This window comes from Lepidochelys kempii, chromosome 21, assembly GCF_965140265.1.
Source record: "Lepidochelys kempii isolate rLepKem1 chromosome 21, rLepKem1.hap2, whole genome shotgun sequence".
NCBI lineage: Eukaryota > Metazoa > Chordata > Testudines > Cheloniidae > Lepidochelys > Lepidochelys kempii.
Genome location: NC_133276.1, coordinates 16,710,719 through 16,728,065, shown reverse-complemented (window position 1 = coordinate 16,728,065; position 17,347 = coordinate 16,710,719). Strand labels below are relative to the sequence as shown.

Below are 17,347 nucleotides of genomic sequence, written 5' to 3'. Positions count from 1 at the left end.
CATACGGCAGGGCTGTCCAGTGGTATGGTGAGTCGAGTCAAGACCTCTTTTCCACTCCGGAGGGGTCTAGCCAGGCCCAGCACTCCGGCTCCGGTGCTCAGGATGCAGGAGAGGGGAGCTCCGGGAAGTGCACGGTTAGAGAAGAGTGTGCTCTCATGCACTTTGTTATATGGGAGAGGAGGGATAAGGGACAGAAATTAACAACAGAGCCTATCCATCTACTCAGTGGGGCCACAGCGGAAAAGTTTGTTAACATACAGGGGATGTCCCAGGAATCTTCCATAGAGATCTCTAGGAAACTTTCCTGTAGATATTCTGCAATCCTCTGCTGAAGGTTCCTTGGGAGAGCTGCCTTGGTTCCCTAACTGTAGGAAACTTTGCAGTGCCACCTGGCAATATTTCTGCAGGGGCCAGAGCAGCGCACAGGTGAACAGCCTATGGAGCCACTCTGAAACCGCATGCATGCGGGAGATGCTCCCTTGCATCCTGGGTTACCCTTAGGAGTGAGATATCGGGTTTGACTACCCTAGCCTGTGAAAAAGGGTGCCAATATTCACGGCTCTCTAGCCACTCACAGTAATCCCCTTTGTAAATAACCCTTTGTCCCTTCCTGCCCTTTCCCCCTTGCCGTGAGAACTCACCATAATTGGGACTTGCAGCAACCGGTGTGCTAGCCAAGGGACACTGAGAAAGAGGTGTGTGTAACTTTTGTGATTCAAGCTCTGAGTGCACTCACAATACAGTCTCTGTTCATTGTTTCTTTGTCTTCTGCAGATATGCCCTTGAAGACCCACTCCTCCAGACCGGTGGAGTGCCTCCATCAGATAAGTCATGCAGCACTTCACAAAACAAGAGCATGGAGGGAGACAATCAATGAAAGATTGAGGCTGGATAGCCAGGGAAAGACACAGGGTCAAGAGCAGATGATAAAGCTCCCGGAGGTCCAGAAAAAGATGATGAAAGTCCCTCATTACCCTGCAATCTGAGCCCATGCCCAACTTCCTCTCCAGCCACTACAGAACTCCGGTCCATGCCTTCCCCAAACTCCCCTACCACATTCTTTGTGTGTTCCTGGTCCCTCACAGTACCCCATGCACTCCATGCCTAGGGACTGGTTTCCCAACGAAAGCTGGAGTTAGGAGAGCCCTAACCGCAAGATTGCTCCTCATTGTCATATCCTGTTTGACCAAAATGTTGTGGTTTATCTGGTTATTAAACTTAAGTCTTTGAAATAAAATGAGTCATTATTTGTAACATACATACATCGCTGGGTGCTAACATTAAAACACAGAGGCTATCGGTAGGAATATTTGCTCCTTGCAATTAATGCTCAAGAAGCAAGCTCTACAGGGGTAATTCATGGCAGCAGGTAAACAATGCCTGGCCAAATGCATCACATACAGACACATCATTGGGAATCATTGTGCTCCTTCAATCAATCAAAATGCTCCTTCAAAGCCTCCCTGATTTGTTTAATCTCCCGCTGCTGCCCTTGTATCTGGCTGCTCAAAATCAGCAGCCAGCCAATCAGCCTCAGCAGCCCACCCCTGGGTAAAATTTTCCCCCTTCATTTTGCAAATATTATGTGGAGAACAGCAGGCCACAATGACTATCAGAATATTTTCCTCACTGAGGTCTAACCGGCCAAAAAGATAGCACCAGCAACCTTTTAATCAGCCAAAGGCCCATTCAACGGTCATTCGGCACCTGCTGCGCCTATTGTTGAAGCACTCCTGGATGGTGTCTAGGTTCCTGGTGTAAGGCTTCATGAGCCACGGGAGCAAGGGGTAGGCGGGGTTTCCAAGGATCACTACGGGCACTTCCACACCCCCCACTGGAATCTTCTGGTCTGGAAAGAAAATCCCACATGCAGCTTTCTATACAGTCCAGTGTTCCAAAAGATGCCTGAGGATAACATGCACCTTCCCGGACCACCCTGCATTGATGTCAGTGAAACAACCCCAATATTCCACCAAAACCTGCAAGACGATGGAGAAGTAGCTCTTTTGGTTGATGTACTCCATCGCAAGACGGCCAGGGGCCAAAATTGGGATATGTGTTCCATCTATCGTCCCACCACAGTTAGGGAATCCCATTGCCTCAAAACCATCCATTATTTCCTGCACGTTACCCAAAGTCACAGTCCCTCTTAGCAGGAGGCGATTAATGGCCCTGCACACTTGCATCACCGCAACCACCACGGTGGACTTTCCAACTCCAAACTGATTCACAACTGACAGGTAACAGTCTGGAGTTGGCAGCTTCCACACAGCGATCACCACTCTCTTTTCCACAGTGAGGGCAGCTCTCATTCTGGTGTCCTTGTGCTGCAGTGCTGGGGCGAGCTCTGCACACAGTTATGGGAAGGTAGCTTTGCACATCTGAAAGTTCTGCAGCTCATCATCCCATACGGGCATCACGATGCGCTCCCACCACACAGTACTTGTTTCCCAAGCCCAATACCAGTGGTCCACCATGGCAAGCTGTTCTGTGAATGCAAGCAGCACTCTTGAATTATTTGTTTCCATGGCAGTCAGCAGGGCAGGCATTACCAATTCACTGTCTGTTTCACAGCTCATGAAGTACTGCAGGACCAGCCGCGTTGTGTTCATAACCCTCATCACCAGACTAGTCAGCAGCTCAGGATCCATGCTGTCAGGCAGAGATAGTGGGTGTACAGTTTACAAGGGCTGCTGAAAAACGGCACAAAGTAGGAAGCCCATGGAATGATGGGATGGAAAGAACTGCATTATGGGACAGCGAGCATGTCCTCACGATGCACTGTGATCCATTCCCAGAGCTCCCAGCAGCAGAGGGTGACAAAGGGTGCAGAGTTGCATAGTGGGATAGCTACCCATGTTGCAATGCTCTCCCTCCCTGTCAATGCAAGAGCAATGACTGGGGATGCGCTCACCTGACACAAGAAGTGTTGTGTGGATGTGATCAACCAATGTTATTAAAGCGACTTATGATCATTGACGTAAATTAAGTTGACTTAACTCTGTAGTGTAGACATAGCCTTAGTCCTAAGTGGAGCACAGTACCTGGTCCAAGAGGTGAATAACAGCAGCCATAATATAATTAAATTTAACATCCTTGTGGTGGGGGTGGGAATACCAAACAAGCCCAGCACAGTAGCATTTCACGTCAAAAAGGGGACCTGCACAAAAATGAGGAAGTTAGTTAAATGGAAATTAAAAGGAATAGTCACAAAAGTGAAATGCCTGCAAGCTACATAGGAACTTTTTAAAAACACCGTAATAGAGGCTCAAATTAAATGTACACCCCAAATCAAAATAATAAAAAAAAATTGCTTAGAGGCAAAGAGGCATCCTTCAAAAACTGGAAGTCAAATCCTACTGCATCAAGTATAATTAGGCAGGTAAAAAAGAATTTGAAGAGCATCTAGCAAAAGACACAAAAAACCCCCCAAATTTTGTAAAGTACATCAGAAGCAGGAAGCCTGCCAAACAATCAGTGGGGCCGCTGGATGGTCGAAGGGCTAAAGGAGCACTCAAGGAAGACAAGGCCATTGCAGAGAAGCTAAATGAATTCTTTGCATCAGATGTGAGAGAGATCCCTGCACCTGAGCCATTCTTTTTAGGTGACAAATCTGAGGAACTGTCCCAGAATGAGGTGTCAGTAGAGGATGATTTGGAACAAATTGATAAATTAAACAGTAATAAGTCACCAGGACCAATGGGATTCACCCAAGAGTTCTGAAGGAACTCAAATATGAAATTGCAGAACTACTAACTGGGGTACATAACCTATCACTTAAATCAGCTGAACCAGGTGACTGGAGTATAGCTAAATTTTTTAAAAAGGCTCCAGGGGTGATCCTGGCAATTGCAGGCCGGAAAGCCTGACTTCAGCACCAGGCAAACTGGTTGAAGCTACAGTAAAAAAAAAAGAATCATCAGACACATAGATGAACACAATATATTGGGGAAGAGTCAACACAGCTTTTGTAATGGGAAATCCGGCCTCACCAATCTACTAGAATTCTTCGAGGGGGTCAACAAGCATGTGGACAAGGGTAATACAGTGGACAAGGTCCCTCACCAAAGGCTCTTAAGCAAAGAAAGCAGTCATAAGATAAGAGGGAAGGTTCTCTCATGGATCAGTAATTGGTTAAAAGATAGAAAATAAAGGGTAGGAATAAATGGTCAGTTTTCAGAATGGAGAGAGGTGTTCCCCAGGGATTTGTACTGGGACCAGGGCTGTTCAACATATCTATAAATAATCTGGAAAAAGGAGTAAACTGTGAAGTGGCAAAATCTGCAGATGATACAAAACTACTCAGATTGTTAAGTCCAAAGCAGACTGAAGAATTATAAAGGGAGCTCTCAAAACTGGGTGACTGGGCAACAAATGGCAGATGAAATTCAGTGTTGATAAATGCAAAGTAATGCACATTAGAAAACATAATCCCAACTGTACATATAAAATGATGGGGTGTAAATTAGCTGTTACCACTCAAGGAAGAGATCTCGGCGTCATCGTAGATAGTTCTCTGCAAACATCCCCTCAATGTGCAGTGTCAGACAAAAAAGCAAACACAGCGTTAGGAACCATTAGGAAAGGGACAGATAATAAGCCAGTAAATATCAAAATGCCACTACAGAAATCCATGGTACACCCACGCCTTGAATACTGTGTACAATTCTGGTCACCTCATCTCAAAAGAAGATCTGTTAGAACTGGAAAAGGTTCAGAGACGGGCAACAAAAACGATGAGGGGGACGGAACAGCTGCTGCATGTGGAGCGATTAAAAGGACCGGGACTGTTCAGCGTGGAGAAGAGACGACTCGGGTGGGGGAGAGGACAGAGGCCACGAGAACGGCCAGACGGGGTCTGACCAAAGGTCCATCTAACCCAGTGTCCTGTCTTGTGAGTACGGTGCAGCGGGTGCTGGACTTCAGCAGGGCCAAACTGCAGCGGGATGGGTGTTGAGTGCAGTGGGTATTGGGAGTCCACACGGCTGGACTGTGAGGAGGGAGGAGTGGAATGCGGCGGGTAGAGAGTGGAACCAGGAGGTTGATAAGCGTGTGCTGGTGGGGAGGAGGGGAAGCGCATGGGTAAGAGTGTGGGTGTGGAGCAGCTCGGTTTGAAGAGCTAGTATCGCCTGAAGCATGTCTGCTTCGAGCTCCATAACTGTTAAGAGCCGCTCCGTGGCTTCCCTCTGGTGCGCCAGGGCCAGGTGCCCCAGAGGGAATGAACAGAACGGTAACCATCAAGTGATCCATCCCCTGTTGCCCATTCCCAGCTTCTGGCAAACAGAGGCTAGGGACACCATCCCTGCCCATCCTGGCTAGTAGCCATTCATGGACCTATCCTCCATGAACTTATCTAGTTCATTTTGAACCCCGTTATAGTGTTGGCCTTCACCACATCCTCTGGCAGGGAGTTCCACAGGTTGACTGTGTGTTGTGTGAAAAAATACTTTTGTTTGTTTTAAACCTGCTGCCTATTAATTTCATTTGGTGACCCCTAATTCTTGTGTTATGAGAAGGAGTAAATAACACTTCCTTATTTACTTTCTCCACACCATTCATGATGGTATAGACCTCTATCATATCCCCGCCCTTAGTCATCTCTTTTCCAAGCTGAAAAGTCCCAATCTTATTCATCTCTCCTCACACAGAAGCTGTTCCATACCCCTAATCATTTTGTTGCCCTTTTCTGAACCTTTTCCAACCCCAGTATATCTTTTTTGAGATGGGGCAACCTAATCTGCAAGCAGTATTCAAGATGTGGGTGTACTAGGGATTTATATAGAGGCAATATGACATTTTCTGTCTTATTATCTATCCCTTTCTTAATGATTCTCAACATTCTGTTCACTTTTTTGGCTGCCGCTGCACAATGAATGGATGTTTGCAGAGAACTATCCACAGTGACTCCAAGATTTCTCTCTTGAGTGGTAACAGCTAATTTAGACCCCATCATTTTATATGTATAGTTGGGATTATGTTTTCCAATGTGCATTACTTTGCATTTATCAACATTGAATTGCATCTGCCATTTTGTTGCCCAGTCACCCAGTTTTGAGGGATCCTTTTGTAGCTCTTCGCAGTCTGCCTGGGACTTAACTATCTTAAGTAGATTTGTATGAACTGCAAATTTTGCTACCTCATTGTTTACCCCTTTTTCCAGATCATTTGTGAATATGCTGAATAGGACTGGGCCCAGTACAGACCTCTGGGGGACACCACTATTTACCTCTCTCCATTCTGAAAACTGACCATTTGTTTCTTATCTTTTAATCAGTTACCCATTCATGAGAGGACCTTCCCTCTTATCCCATGACAGCTTACTTTGCTTAAGAGCCTTTGGTGAGGGCCCTTGTCAAAGGGTTTCTGAAAATCTAAGTACACTGTATCCACTGGATCCCCCTTGTCCGCATACTTGTTGACCCCCTCAAAGAAATCTAGTAGATTGTAAAGGGAAATCATGCCTCACCAAATACCGTGTTGACTCTTCCCCAACAAATTAAGTTCATCTCTGTGTCTGACAATTTTGTTCTTTACTTTAGTTTCAACTAGTTTGCCCGGTACTGAAGTCAGGCTTACCGGCCTGTAATTGCCGGGATCACCTCTGGAGCCCTTCTTAAAAGTTGACGTCACATTAGCTACCCTCCAGCCATCTGGCACAGAAACCGATTTAAATGAGAGGTTGCAGATGACAGTTAGTAATTCTGCAATTTGACATTTGAGTTCCTTCAGAACTCTTGGGTGAATCCCATCTGGCCCTGGTGACTTACTGCTGTTTAGTTTATTAATTTGTTCACAAACCTCCTCTAATGACACCTCGATCTGGGGCAGTTCCTCAGATTTGTCACCTAAAAATAATGGCTCAGGTCAGGGAATCTCCCTCACACCCTTGACTGTGAAGACCGATGCAAATAATTCATTTGGTTTCTTCGCAATGACCCTATCGTCCTTGAGTGCTCCTTTAGCATCTTGATCATCCAGTGGCCCCACAGGTTGTTTAGCAGCTCCCTGCTTCTGAGGTACTTAAACATCTTTTTGCTATTGCTGTACTTTTGGAGTCTTTGGCTAGCTGTTCTTCAAATTCTTTTTTGGCCTTCCTAATTGTATTTTTACATTTCATTTGCCAGAGTTTATGCTCCTTTCTATTTCCTCTCACTGCTTCTTTTACTTTGTAGTGTACATTTAAGTTGAGCCTCTATTATGATGTCTTTAAAAAGTTTCCATGCAGCTTTCAGGGATTTTACTTTTGGCACTGTACCTTTTAATTTCGGTTTAACTAACTTCCTCATTTTTGTGTAGTTCCCCTTTCTGAAATTAAATGCCACAGTGTTGGGCTGCTGTGGTGTTTTCTCCGCCACAGGGATGTTAAATTTAATTATATGATGGTCACTATTACCAAGCTGTCCAGCTATATTCACCTCTTGGACAAGATCCTGTGCTCCACTTAGGTCTATAAAATCATGACCATGACTGAAAATGATTGAAAATTGTATGATTGAAAATGACCATTTGTATCAGTGCTGCTTCCAATATTATACAATTGCAACAAATTTTATCCAAAATGCTCATGTAAGGTGTCAATGGAACTGTTACAATTTATCCAGTATGATAATCCTGATTAAATCCATGTATCATCTTTGTATCTGAGGTTATGAATATTGACCATGGACTTGTATCTTAACAATGTGTTGTATTCCTGGGTGACACTCCCCAGATAGTTTTACATTAGAATCATAGAATATTAGGGGTGGAAGGGACCTCAGGAGATCATCTAGTCCAACCCCCTGCTCAAGGCCTGTGTTGCTGGCCCATTAAGGACACTCCACTCTCACAATTGGCCATCCTGCCCAGATAGCTCTTCCTGGGGACTCCTCAGACAGGGAGGAGCAATGGCCACGCCCTGTGACTCAGCAAACCACGTAGGGCATGTGCTATGCTCATGTGCCCCTGGACTCCATCTTGGGGCAATAACTTTTCACCCACCATGGTTGTGGGCTTTGTTTGGAACAGCAAGTTTCTATGCACACGGCAGAGGATATAAAAGACCCGAGACATCTCCATTTTGCCCCTTTCCTGCTCCAGTTCTCTGGACTGTGGATTTACAACTCAAAGGAGTATTTTGACCTGAGGGGACCTTCCAATCTCTTGGAAGTTACCAGAGAGACCTTACAAGCCGGCCGTCAGTTCCATTACTGCTACAAACCTGATAGAAGGGCTTTGCAATCATTTGTATGTATATGATCTATTAACTATTTATAACTCTCCTTTTCTTTTCTTAATAAACCTTTAGTTAGTGTACTAAGGGTTGGCTGACAGTGTGATATTTGGGTAAGATCTGAGATACATATTGATCTGAGGGTAAGTGTCTGATCCTTTGGGATTAGTAGAACCTCACAGATGGTGAAATGGCTTTTCAGTAACCTCTCACTATATTTGACCTGTTTGTCTGGATGGGAGCCAAGGGGATGGTGTTTGGTTAACCAGTGTGGTGACACAGAAGCTCTTTTGTTACTGTTCTGGTGCATCTAAGAAATAGCCACCAGTCTGGGGGACTGTCTGCTCTGCTTCTTGCAGTCTGCCCTGAGTGTGGCATTCTCAGTGTGGCCCACCACAGGCACCTAGTCACAGTGTGGAGAAAGTGAATAAGGAAGTGTTCTTTACCTCTTCTCAGAACACACCAACTAGGGGTCATCCAATGACATTAACAGGCAGCAGATTTAAAACAAACACAAGGAAGTATTTCTTCACACAACGCACAGTCAATCTGGAACTCTTTGCCAGAGGATGTTGTGAAGGCCAAGACTATAACAAGGTTAAAAAAAGAACTACATAAATTAATGGAGGATAGGTCCATCAATGGCATTTAGCCAGGATGGGCAGGGATGCAGCCCCATGCTCTGGGTGTCCCTAAACTTCCGACTGTCAGAAGCTGAGAGTGGACGACAGGGGATGGATCATTCAAGGACTGCCTGTTCTGTTCATTCCCTCTGGGGCACCTGGCATTGGCCACTGTAGGCAGACAGGACACTGGGCTAGATGGACCTTTGGTCTGACCCAGTAGGGCCTTTCTTATGTTCTTATCTAAATGCATGACACCTAGATGCTTGTGGTCATTAAATAGCCTATGGCACTTTCCACAGGAATCTGGGTGTTACCAGCTGGGGCGACTGCCAATGTACCATACCTTTGGAGCATCGTCAGTTCTGCAGAATAACACTAGATGCATCAACGCAAGTGGTAAGTGCGTGGAGATCTCAACACCGTTCCCATTCTTGCTGGTGGTGCCAATACATCAAGCAAACAAAAGCAGCCAGGTTTAGCACCAGCGCTGGCTGAAATCCCAGCCTCAGCTGCCCCAGGCTGCAGGGGTCAGCAGAGGATGCAGGGACACCCCTGTGCACTCACGTGGTTCCCACACAGGTTGATGCTGAAGTGGTGGAAATATTTCAGCCCCTTGGAGGTGAAGCTTGGCCCGCCTGCGAAGGATGTGCTATTGGCCAGCGCTGAGAAGTCGTACTCCAGGGTCCTGCCGTCCTTGTCAAGCAAGAAGCGGCAGTCGTTGTAGCACAGTGAATGGATCTGGGGGGAGGAACGTCCCAGTCAGCCAGTACGAGCCCTTCCAAGAGCGTGCGGAACAGCTGCTGCTGGCTCAGGGGCACTCTAAAAAATTGGCCTCTGGATGGGCTGTGTTTTAAGGCAGCAGCATCCCTGACACACGGAAGGATGTGGGCATTTCTACAGGGACCTCTCAAGAAATTTATCCATCTGTTTAGGGTACTTACATGGCAGCTCAGAATCTGCACCGTAGTCACCCTCAGGGCAGGGCCATTATCCCATTTCACAGGCTGAGGAACAGGGACCCAGGTCATCCAGGGAGCCTGTGCAGAGCAGGGGACTGACCTCAAGTGTCCCCCGGCCCGGGCTAGTGCACTGAGCACTGGGCCACTCTTGCTGTGGGCGCGCTGTCCGTGTCGCCCCACGCGCCATGCAGGTTTGGTGGCAATGAAACGGCTTTATCTAGGGATGTGCACACTCGCCTTGCGTCATTCGGAGCCCAGCATTCCACCCCAACTCCCATGATACAGGATCTGAGTTCAAGGCAGGAAAAACTGGTGGGGGCGGAGGGGAGAGAAAAAAATTCTAAGGAAATACGTCTAGGGAGGCCCCATTCTGCTGGGAATTCCGTCAGTTCCCCACTATGGTAAGTCTTGAAATCAACAGTTGCTGGATTTGTCAGTGTAACTCCCGGCAGAATCCCGGCCAGGTACAGGACAATTGGACCATGGTCAGCAGGAATGATACGGGCAGGCCAGGCCTTGGAGACCCTGCATAGTGACCCAGGCAGAAGACTGCCTTAGCACTTCTGGTACCACAGAACGTACACGTCCAGAAGCCTCAGAAAAAAATCCCCTTTGCTTTCACTACAGGCCCGGCCCTCACTGCCCGTTACTGATGGGCAGGCCGCCAACTGTGCGGCAGCCTGGATTCTACACAGGAGAGCGGAACTCAAACTCGGGATCACACTTTACAAACCTGTCAGCCCAGCAGGAAAGAGACTTGCACTAGTTCAGGGACCCCACCCTTCGGCTGGGGAGGTCTGTGATACGTGCACTGCCAGGAGGTGCAGTCACTGCGAGTTTGAACAGAGAGAGGGGAGCTCTCCCTTACCAGGGACCAGGCCCGGATCCTGCAGTTGGATCCAGGCGGGCCGGTCCTTCTGCCCGTGTGACGTCACTGGGTGTACGAGGCTGCTCACACACACCAATCTGCAGGATCAGCCTGCTCGGGGCGGGGCTGACTCAGCGTGGGCGTTTGTGCAGCACCTGGTGCACCAGCCCCACATCACCATGGGTAAGAGGGAGGAGGAGGGGACAACACCTTGTTGCTCTTTGTTCCAGGGCCGCAGGGGATGCAGGCCTGACTGCCATAGGGCTGGTGGGCTTTCAGGTAAGTGCTGGGTGGGCATGGGTGGCAGGCGCCGGAGGCTCGGTCTATGTAGTTCCCAGGCGGGCAGGAGGTGCAGGAGCCCGAAGACTCCAGGGCGCAGAGCCGGCAGTAAGAGGCTACCCCATCCATCACGTTGGTCACGTTGATCGAGTAGAGCTTGGCGACGTCATTCGTGTACTTTCTTCCCTGAAACAAAGGGGTCCCCGTGAACCCACAACACCAGAAGCGCTGCCCCAGGGTGCGCCGGGAACGCAGGGATTGTCCTGGGACTGCGCAGTAGGAACGTGAAGGGACATTTCCTGGCTCTCTACCTTGGGGCCTGGCCCCCAGCCTGCAGTGTCTGAGCTCCTCGCAAGCACTCACATGGTGACCCTGGGAGGGAGGGTGGAGCTACCGTCCCCACTGCGCAGATGGGAGCTCAGGCAGATATGCTAATGGACTTGCCCAAGGTCTCACAAGGACAGAGGGAGGAACGGAAACTGGGTCTCTCGAGCCCCAGGTCTGCTCCCTGCCCACAGCTGCCCAGCCTCTGCTGAAGGGACACTGCTAACCAGAATTGATTGCAAGGAAATCCCAGTTTCTGACATGTACAGATGGTCTCCACGACAGGAGAGGAGTGTGATGTTATTGACATAATCTGGGACTGTATAGATCATCCAAGGTCCTGTAGTGGCACCATATCTTATATAAAGGGGGTCAAATGAGGTGTCTAAGACAAGGTTATGGTTTGCTGATTATGATTATGCTGTCTGTATGTGGGTATCATTTTTGTAGTTGAAGTTATGAATATTGGCTCTATACTGTCTGTATTTCAAACTTATGCTCTGCTTCTGGGTGACACCCCAGACAAGTTGGTGTCAGCTCTGGCTAGCCTGCTTGATGGCCCATGAAGGACCATCAGCTATACAATGACCCATTGAGAGAAGGCAGACACACCTTGGGACTCAGCAAGGCATGCAGGGACCTGCCTATGGACAGAACTCTGAGGTTTTTCCAGGCCGTGTGCTGGACAGCTTGTCTTTGGGACACAGAAAGCAGAGTCCACATGGCAAGAGACTATAAAAAGCTGCTGCAGGTCCTCCATCTGGTCTTCAATCCTGCTTCTGGCCTCTGGAGGGACTTTGCTACACTGAAGCTCTGAACAAAGGACTGAGTGACCCACCCCAGCTGTGGATGTTCTCCAGAGACTTGATTTGAACCTGCAGTTTATTCTATCACTGCTGCAAGCCTGAACCAAGAACTTTGCCATTACTGACAGGTTTCAGAGTAGCAGCCATTTTAGTCTGTATCCGCAAAAAGAAAAGGAGGACTTGTGGCACCTTAGAGACTAACAAATTTATTTGAGCATAAGCTTTGATATGTTGTATTACTCTGAGCAGTTTTCTGCGTTTAACCAGTTTTGCCATGGCCAGGGAGAGGGGGATTCTAACCTGGTGGGAAATAGCTATTTGTCTGTGCAAAAAAGCAGTTTGTCTGTGAATGAAGTTTCTGAATGTCTGTCTAATGTCTCAGAAGTGAATCTGGAATTAGATCAAGCACAGAAAGATCTCATTGGTCAGGACAATGTTTCTCAGGAGCAGATTAAAGTGGATGGTCGGGTTAAAGCCCTAACTGAGGAAGGAAAGGGTAGATTTTTGATGGGTGATGGATCGTTGGCTAGTACAGCTTGTAAAAGTGAACCTGAAAAGGGTAACTGTGATTTGCTGGAAGTAGCTCAGGGTAGTGAGAAGAGCAGCAGTTTATCTGTGGGGAGTGGCAATGTGCCTGGTAAGGAAAGTTTGGGTGAGCCTAGGCAGCCTTGTGAGCTGATGGCTTTGTCTAGTCAGCAGTGTGGGAAGGCGAGGAGAGTGGAAGATGAGTGTCCCTGGACCTTACCTGTTAGCTGGGTGGAGAATTCTGACAGTGAAGGAAATGTGCCTGTTTCTGTCAGGGGTATTGACTTGCCTATGGAGGGAGCTACCCTGATCTCCAAGCAGCTGTCTGTGACCAGCCTTGTGTGCTGGGACAAGGGGAAAGAGATCCCAAGCTGGGTGTCTGGTGAAGGAGAAAGTGTGTCCGGCTCTTCTTTGTCTGTGGAGCAGACAGAAGGGGCCTTTCAGCCTGTGATGGTTGAGGGCAGTGCAGTTGTCTCAGAGTTGGTTCTGAATTCAGCTAAAGCCCAGGAGGGGAAGGGTCCTAAGTTTGTGTCTGCTCGGGAGAATGGCCCTGTTACTAGGTCGCATCCAGTTAGTGTCTATGTAAAATCCCAGAGACCAGACAATTCTGGTGCTTGTATTTTGCCTGTTGCTCGTGTGTTGTTGGGAAAGGGTGCAGCAACTCTGTCTAATCAGGGTGAGATCCTAGCCAGGGCACAAGGAGAGCATGAAGGTGATGTGATTGTGTTACCTACTGAGGGTGTGGAAACCTGTAGCAAGAAGGAAAAGATTCCTGAACTTGTGTGTGGCAAAGGGAAGGAGAATGCTTCTGACCTTTTATCTAGGAAGTCTGTAAGTTTGCCTGAAAGGGGATTGCGTAGGAATCCGCCGGATGGGCCAGAGGTAATTCTGGATGTAAGTGAGACCCAGAAAGAGTCTGTTGTTGCTCAGGAAAGTGTTCCTCTAGAGCAAGCCCTAGGTGAAGAGGGTAAGAGCAGAATTTCTGTGAGGGGTGAATTGTTGCATAGAAAAGCCCTAGGGAAAGGAATCCTCATGGAGTCTTTGCAAACAGTTTACTGCAACAGAAGGAGGTGAAAGTGATTTAATCAAGAAAGTTTCAGTTGCTAACAGCCAGAAATTTTCTGTTGTGAATGGATCCACTGACTTTCCTGTTGAAAGATCCAGTGTGGATAGCTTTGAGAAGGTCTCAGATGGAGTGAAAGCTGTTAAGAAAGTTAAACAGTCCTCTAACCAAGTGGCTGTGTTTGGCCAGCTTGTTGGGAAGACAAAGTTGTTGAGAGAAGAATGTCTCTATGTTGATTCTGTAAGTGAACAGTCTGTGTCTCAGGTTCAGAGGGAAGACTGGGTAGCTGAGTCTGCAGAGCAGAACAGCTGTGTAGTTAATCTCTCGAGAATGCAGGGGATGGCAGGTATACTCTCATCTCTAGACACTTTAGATATGACTTGTAGTCTCTCAGTGAACTTAACATCTGATTCCATGTGGAAGCAGAGGTTGGTAAGGGAAGGACAACAGAACTTTGAGTCTAGCTTGTTAGTGAAAATGGATGGAATCTCTTTAAGACTGAGTCCAGCCTTGGAAGCGGTAGCAGTTAAGGATCTGAAAACTGGTGAACTGGCTCCTGTCTGTGGTAATGCAAATTACCTGACTGACTAGGGGAGGAAAGACTTGCTAATAGTTTTCAGAGTAGCAGCCGTGTCAGTCTATAGTCGCAAAAAAGAAAAGGAGGACTTGTGGCACCTTAGAGACTAACCAATAGCTGTTAGCACAGAGAGCACACCGAACCAGCCAGTGAATTCTGTTAAGCAAGAGAGATCAGGGTTTGATCCTACAGGACAAAAAGAAAAGAGAGACCTTAATTTTGCAAAGGGAAGCCACAGGTTAACCCTAATAGTACTGAGCCAAAGGTATGGAATAACAAACATGATTGTAGATGGACACTTGCAATGAATTTGTTGTTATTGCTCATGGTAATTTTTGTAACAAATGTGTTGCTATTACCAATGTAATAATGTCCAATGTAATAATGTAAAAATGTCCAATGTGCCTATCCTTTTGAAAAACCCTTGAACATGTTAAAAGGATTACATGAGAACACACTTTGTGTTAAAAGGCCTTGTTATACTGATGTTTCACAGTTAGTGCCTGTAAACAGTATTGGAACGTTTCACAGGGGAAGACATTCCAGACCTGATGTGCTGTATGAAAAGGGAAACTGAGGCACACTACCATATTGCTTTCATGGCTAAATGCCAAGATTCCTGTCCTATGGACAACATTAATATCTACATTGACTTGATGTTAATTGGGTTCCAAACATTTGCCAGAGTTTGTATGGATCAAGTAGCTATGTTCTTTAGCTCTTGGCAAGATCACATGAGACATACAGGAACCATGCTGCAAAAGCAGATCCAATCCACTACTGTTCTAACCAAGTTTTACTTTGATTTTGTAAAGAGATTCAATCATGTTATCGAACATGACTTTGATAAATCATTTCTGTTATACACCAACGCTAGCTGTAGAAAGACAGAAGCTCTTTTGGGATGCAGTCAGTGATGTTTGTGTCATCCCTTCCTGCATCGATTTTGCATTGGGGGTATGACGTTATTGACATAACCTGGGACTGTATAGATCATCATTGCAACCAAGGTTGTGTGGTGGCACCAAATCTTATATAGAAGGGGGTCAAATGAGGTGTCTCAGACAAGGTCATGGTTTTCTGATGATGATGATGCTGTCTATATGTGTGTATCATTTTTGTAGTTGAAGTTATGAATATTGGCTCTGTACTGTCTGTATTTCAAACTTATGCTCTGCTTCTGGGTGACACCCCAGAGAAGTTGGTGTCAGCTCTGCCCAGCCTGCTTGATGGCCCATGAAGGACCATCAGCTACACAACTGACCCATTGAGAGAAGGCAGATACACCTTAGAACTTTACCGTTACTGTATGTAACTGATTCCATTTAACTGATTCTCGCTCTCATCTCTATCTTTTTCCTGTTATGAATAAACCTTTAGATTTTAGATTCTAAAGGATTGGCAACAGCGTGATTTGTGGGTAAGATCTGATTTGTATATTGACCTGGGTCTGGGGCGTGGTCCTTTGGGACTGAGAGAACCTTTGTTCTTTTACTGGGCTATTGGTTTTCATAACCGTTGGTCCTCATAAGGAGTGGCACTGGTGGTGATACTGGGGTGTCTAAGGGAATTGCCTGTGTGACTTGTGGTTAGCCAGTGGGGTAAAACCGAAGTCTTCTCTCTTTGGCTGGTTTGGTTTGCCTTGGTATGCACAGAAACCCCAGCCTTGGGCTGTAACTGCCCTGCTTGAAGCAATTTGTCCTGAATTGGCACTCTCAGTTGGGTCCCACCAGAACCTGCATCGTTACAAGGAGCAAGGAGCTTTGGGACCGGGCTTCCACCGTCTTACCGCCTCATGATACGCCGTCCGCTGGAAGGCCCAGGTGAAGCTCATTGTGGCGTTCTTTTCGATGATGTATGTGTAGGACTGTTTCCCTTTGGAGCCACTCCAGGTCTCCACGGGCGTGTTGGGCCGTGAGTTCACGCCCTGCCAGGGGGTAGGAAGACAAAAGGGGCTGGTCAGCGGCCACCAGAGCAGCTGGTCACTTCTACCCAGAAGGGTTTTATTACCCAGACCCCCGAGTCCCCTCCCGTTGCCCAGCTGGGCTGCAGCTTTCAAAGCACCTCAGAGACAGGTGCTGTCAGATTCCAGCTCCAAAAGCCACTTGGGCGCTCAGCCCTTGCAGCTGGAATTCAGAGCGTGAGTCACTCAGGTGCTGTGACCCAGGGGCCGTTTAGGTGTCGCATTCGGACGCCCACTGGGCACTGACCCAGCCAAGACTTGTGAATTGATTTGATGATTCTATAATTGTACAGACTCCGGCCCACAAGACATTCCTGAGTCAGTGCTTGTGGGCAGCTGTCCAATAAGGGCAGAAGTGATGCTATGCACCTCAGGAGACCAGAGACCAGGAGGGATGCACACCAGGCGGCCAGCATGAACCATCTCTCACTTTTATCCGTTCGAGACGAAGAGCCCCCTGACCACAGCTGAAGCCCCTGTCCTTTCCTCTCACGGCCGGGATCACACCATGCATGTAGCTGGTTAGAGGCCTCGTCCCTGATACTCAGACCCTGCTCATCTCACCCAACCTCTCTGCCAGGACGTGACGGGCATTCCCAGTACCGGATCGGGAGGGGACACAATGCTCTGCGGGCACACACGGCAATGCAGATGGATGGTACTGGCTGGCAGACCAGTGGGCAGCAGGGACATGGCAGTGAGGGCAGGACACTGAGGCACAGGAGTGGTGGGTTGCAGCAGCTGGGAGGGCGGCCGCAGCATGCCAGGGCGGCCAGGAGAGGAGTGAACTGGGTGGAGGTGTGTGCGCAGTGGGGCAAGGTGTGTGCACTAAGAGATGCCCCTCTCCAGGGGTCCTTCTTCCAGCTCCTTTGGGGACAGGACTTTTCAGGGTTAAGGGAATTCAGAGTTGCAGGGAAGTGCTTGAGTGACAGCCCTGGAGACAGAGGGCCCCTAACCCAGAGTGGGTACAGCATGGGCAGCGGCTGGGCAAGCTTCTCCCACAACCCATCCACTGTGGGTCAAAGGGGAGCTCAGTCTCCAGCTCAGCCCTGGGTCTCTCTGCTGAAACAGCAGTGCAGGTCCCAGATGCACTGGTCGTTCCTGTAATCTGGATCTAGGCCCACCAATGTGTTTCCAGGAAGCTG

At 47.9% G+C, this 17,347-nt stretch overlaps 1 protein-coding gene across 6 annotated transcripts in view; it reads right to left on the bottom strand.

Moving 5' to 3' along the window:
* ELAPOR1 (endosome-lysosome associated apoptosis and autophagy regulator 1) overlaps window positions 1-17,347 on the bottom strand; it is a 118,820-nt gene that overhangs the window by 48,904 nt on the left and 52,569 nt on the right. For all 6 annotated transcript variants that reach the window (XM_073320352.1, XM_073320348.1, XM_073320347.1 and 3 more), the window contains exons 13-15: window positions 16,029-16,166; window positions 10,876-11,130; window positions 9,403-9,576 (exon numbers count right to left, since the gene is read on the bottom strand). In XM_073320352.1, coding sequence (XP_073176453.1) covers window positions 9,403-9,576; window positions 10,876-11,130; window positions 16,029-16,166 — 567 coding nt within the window. The remainder of the gene's footprint in view (window positions 1-9,402; window positions 9,577-10,875; window positions 11,131-16,028; window positions 16,167-17,347) is intronic.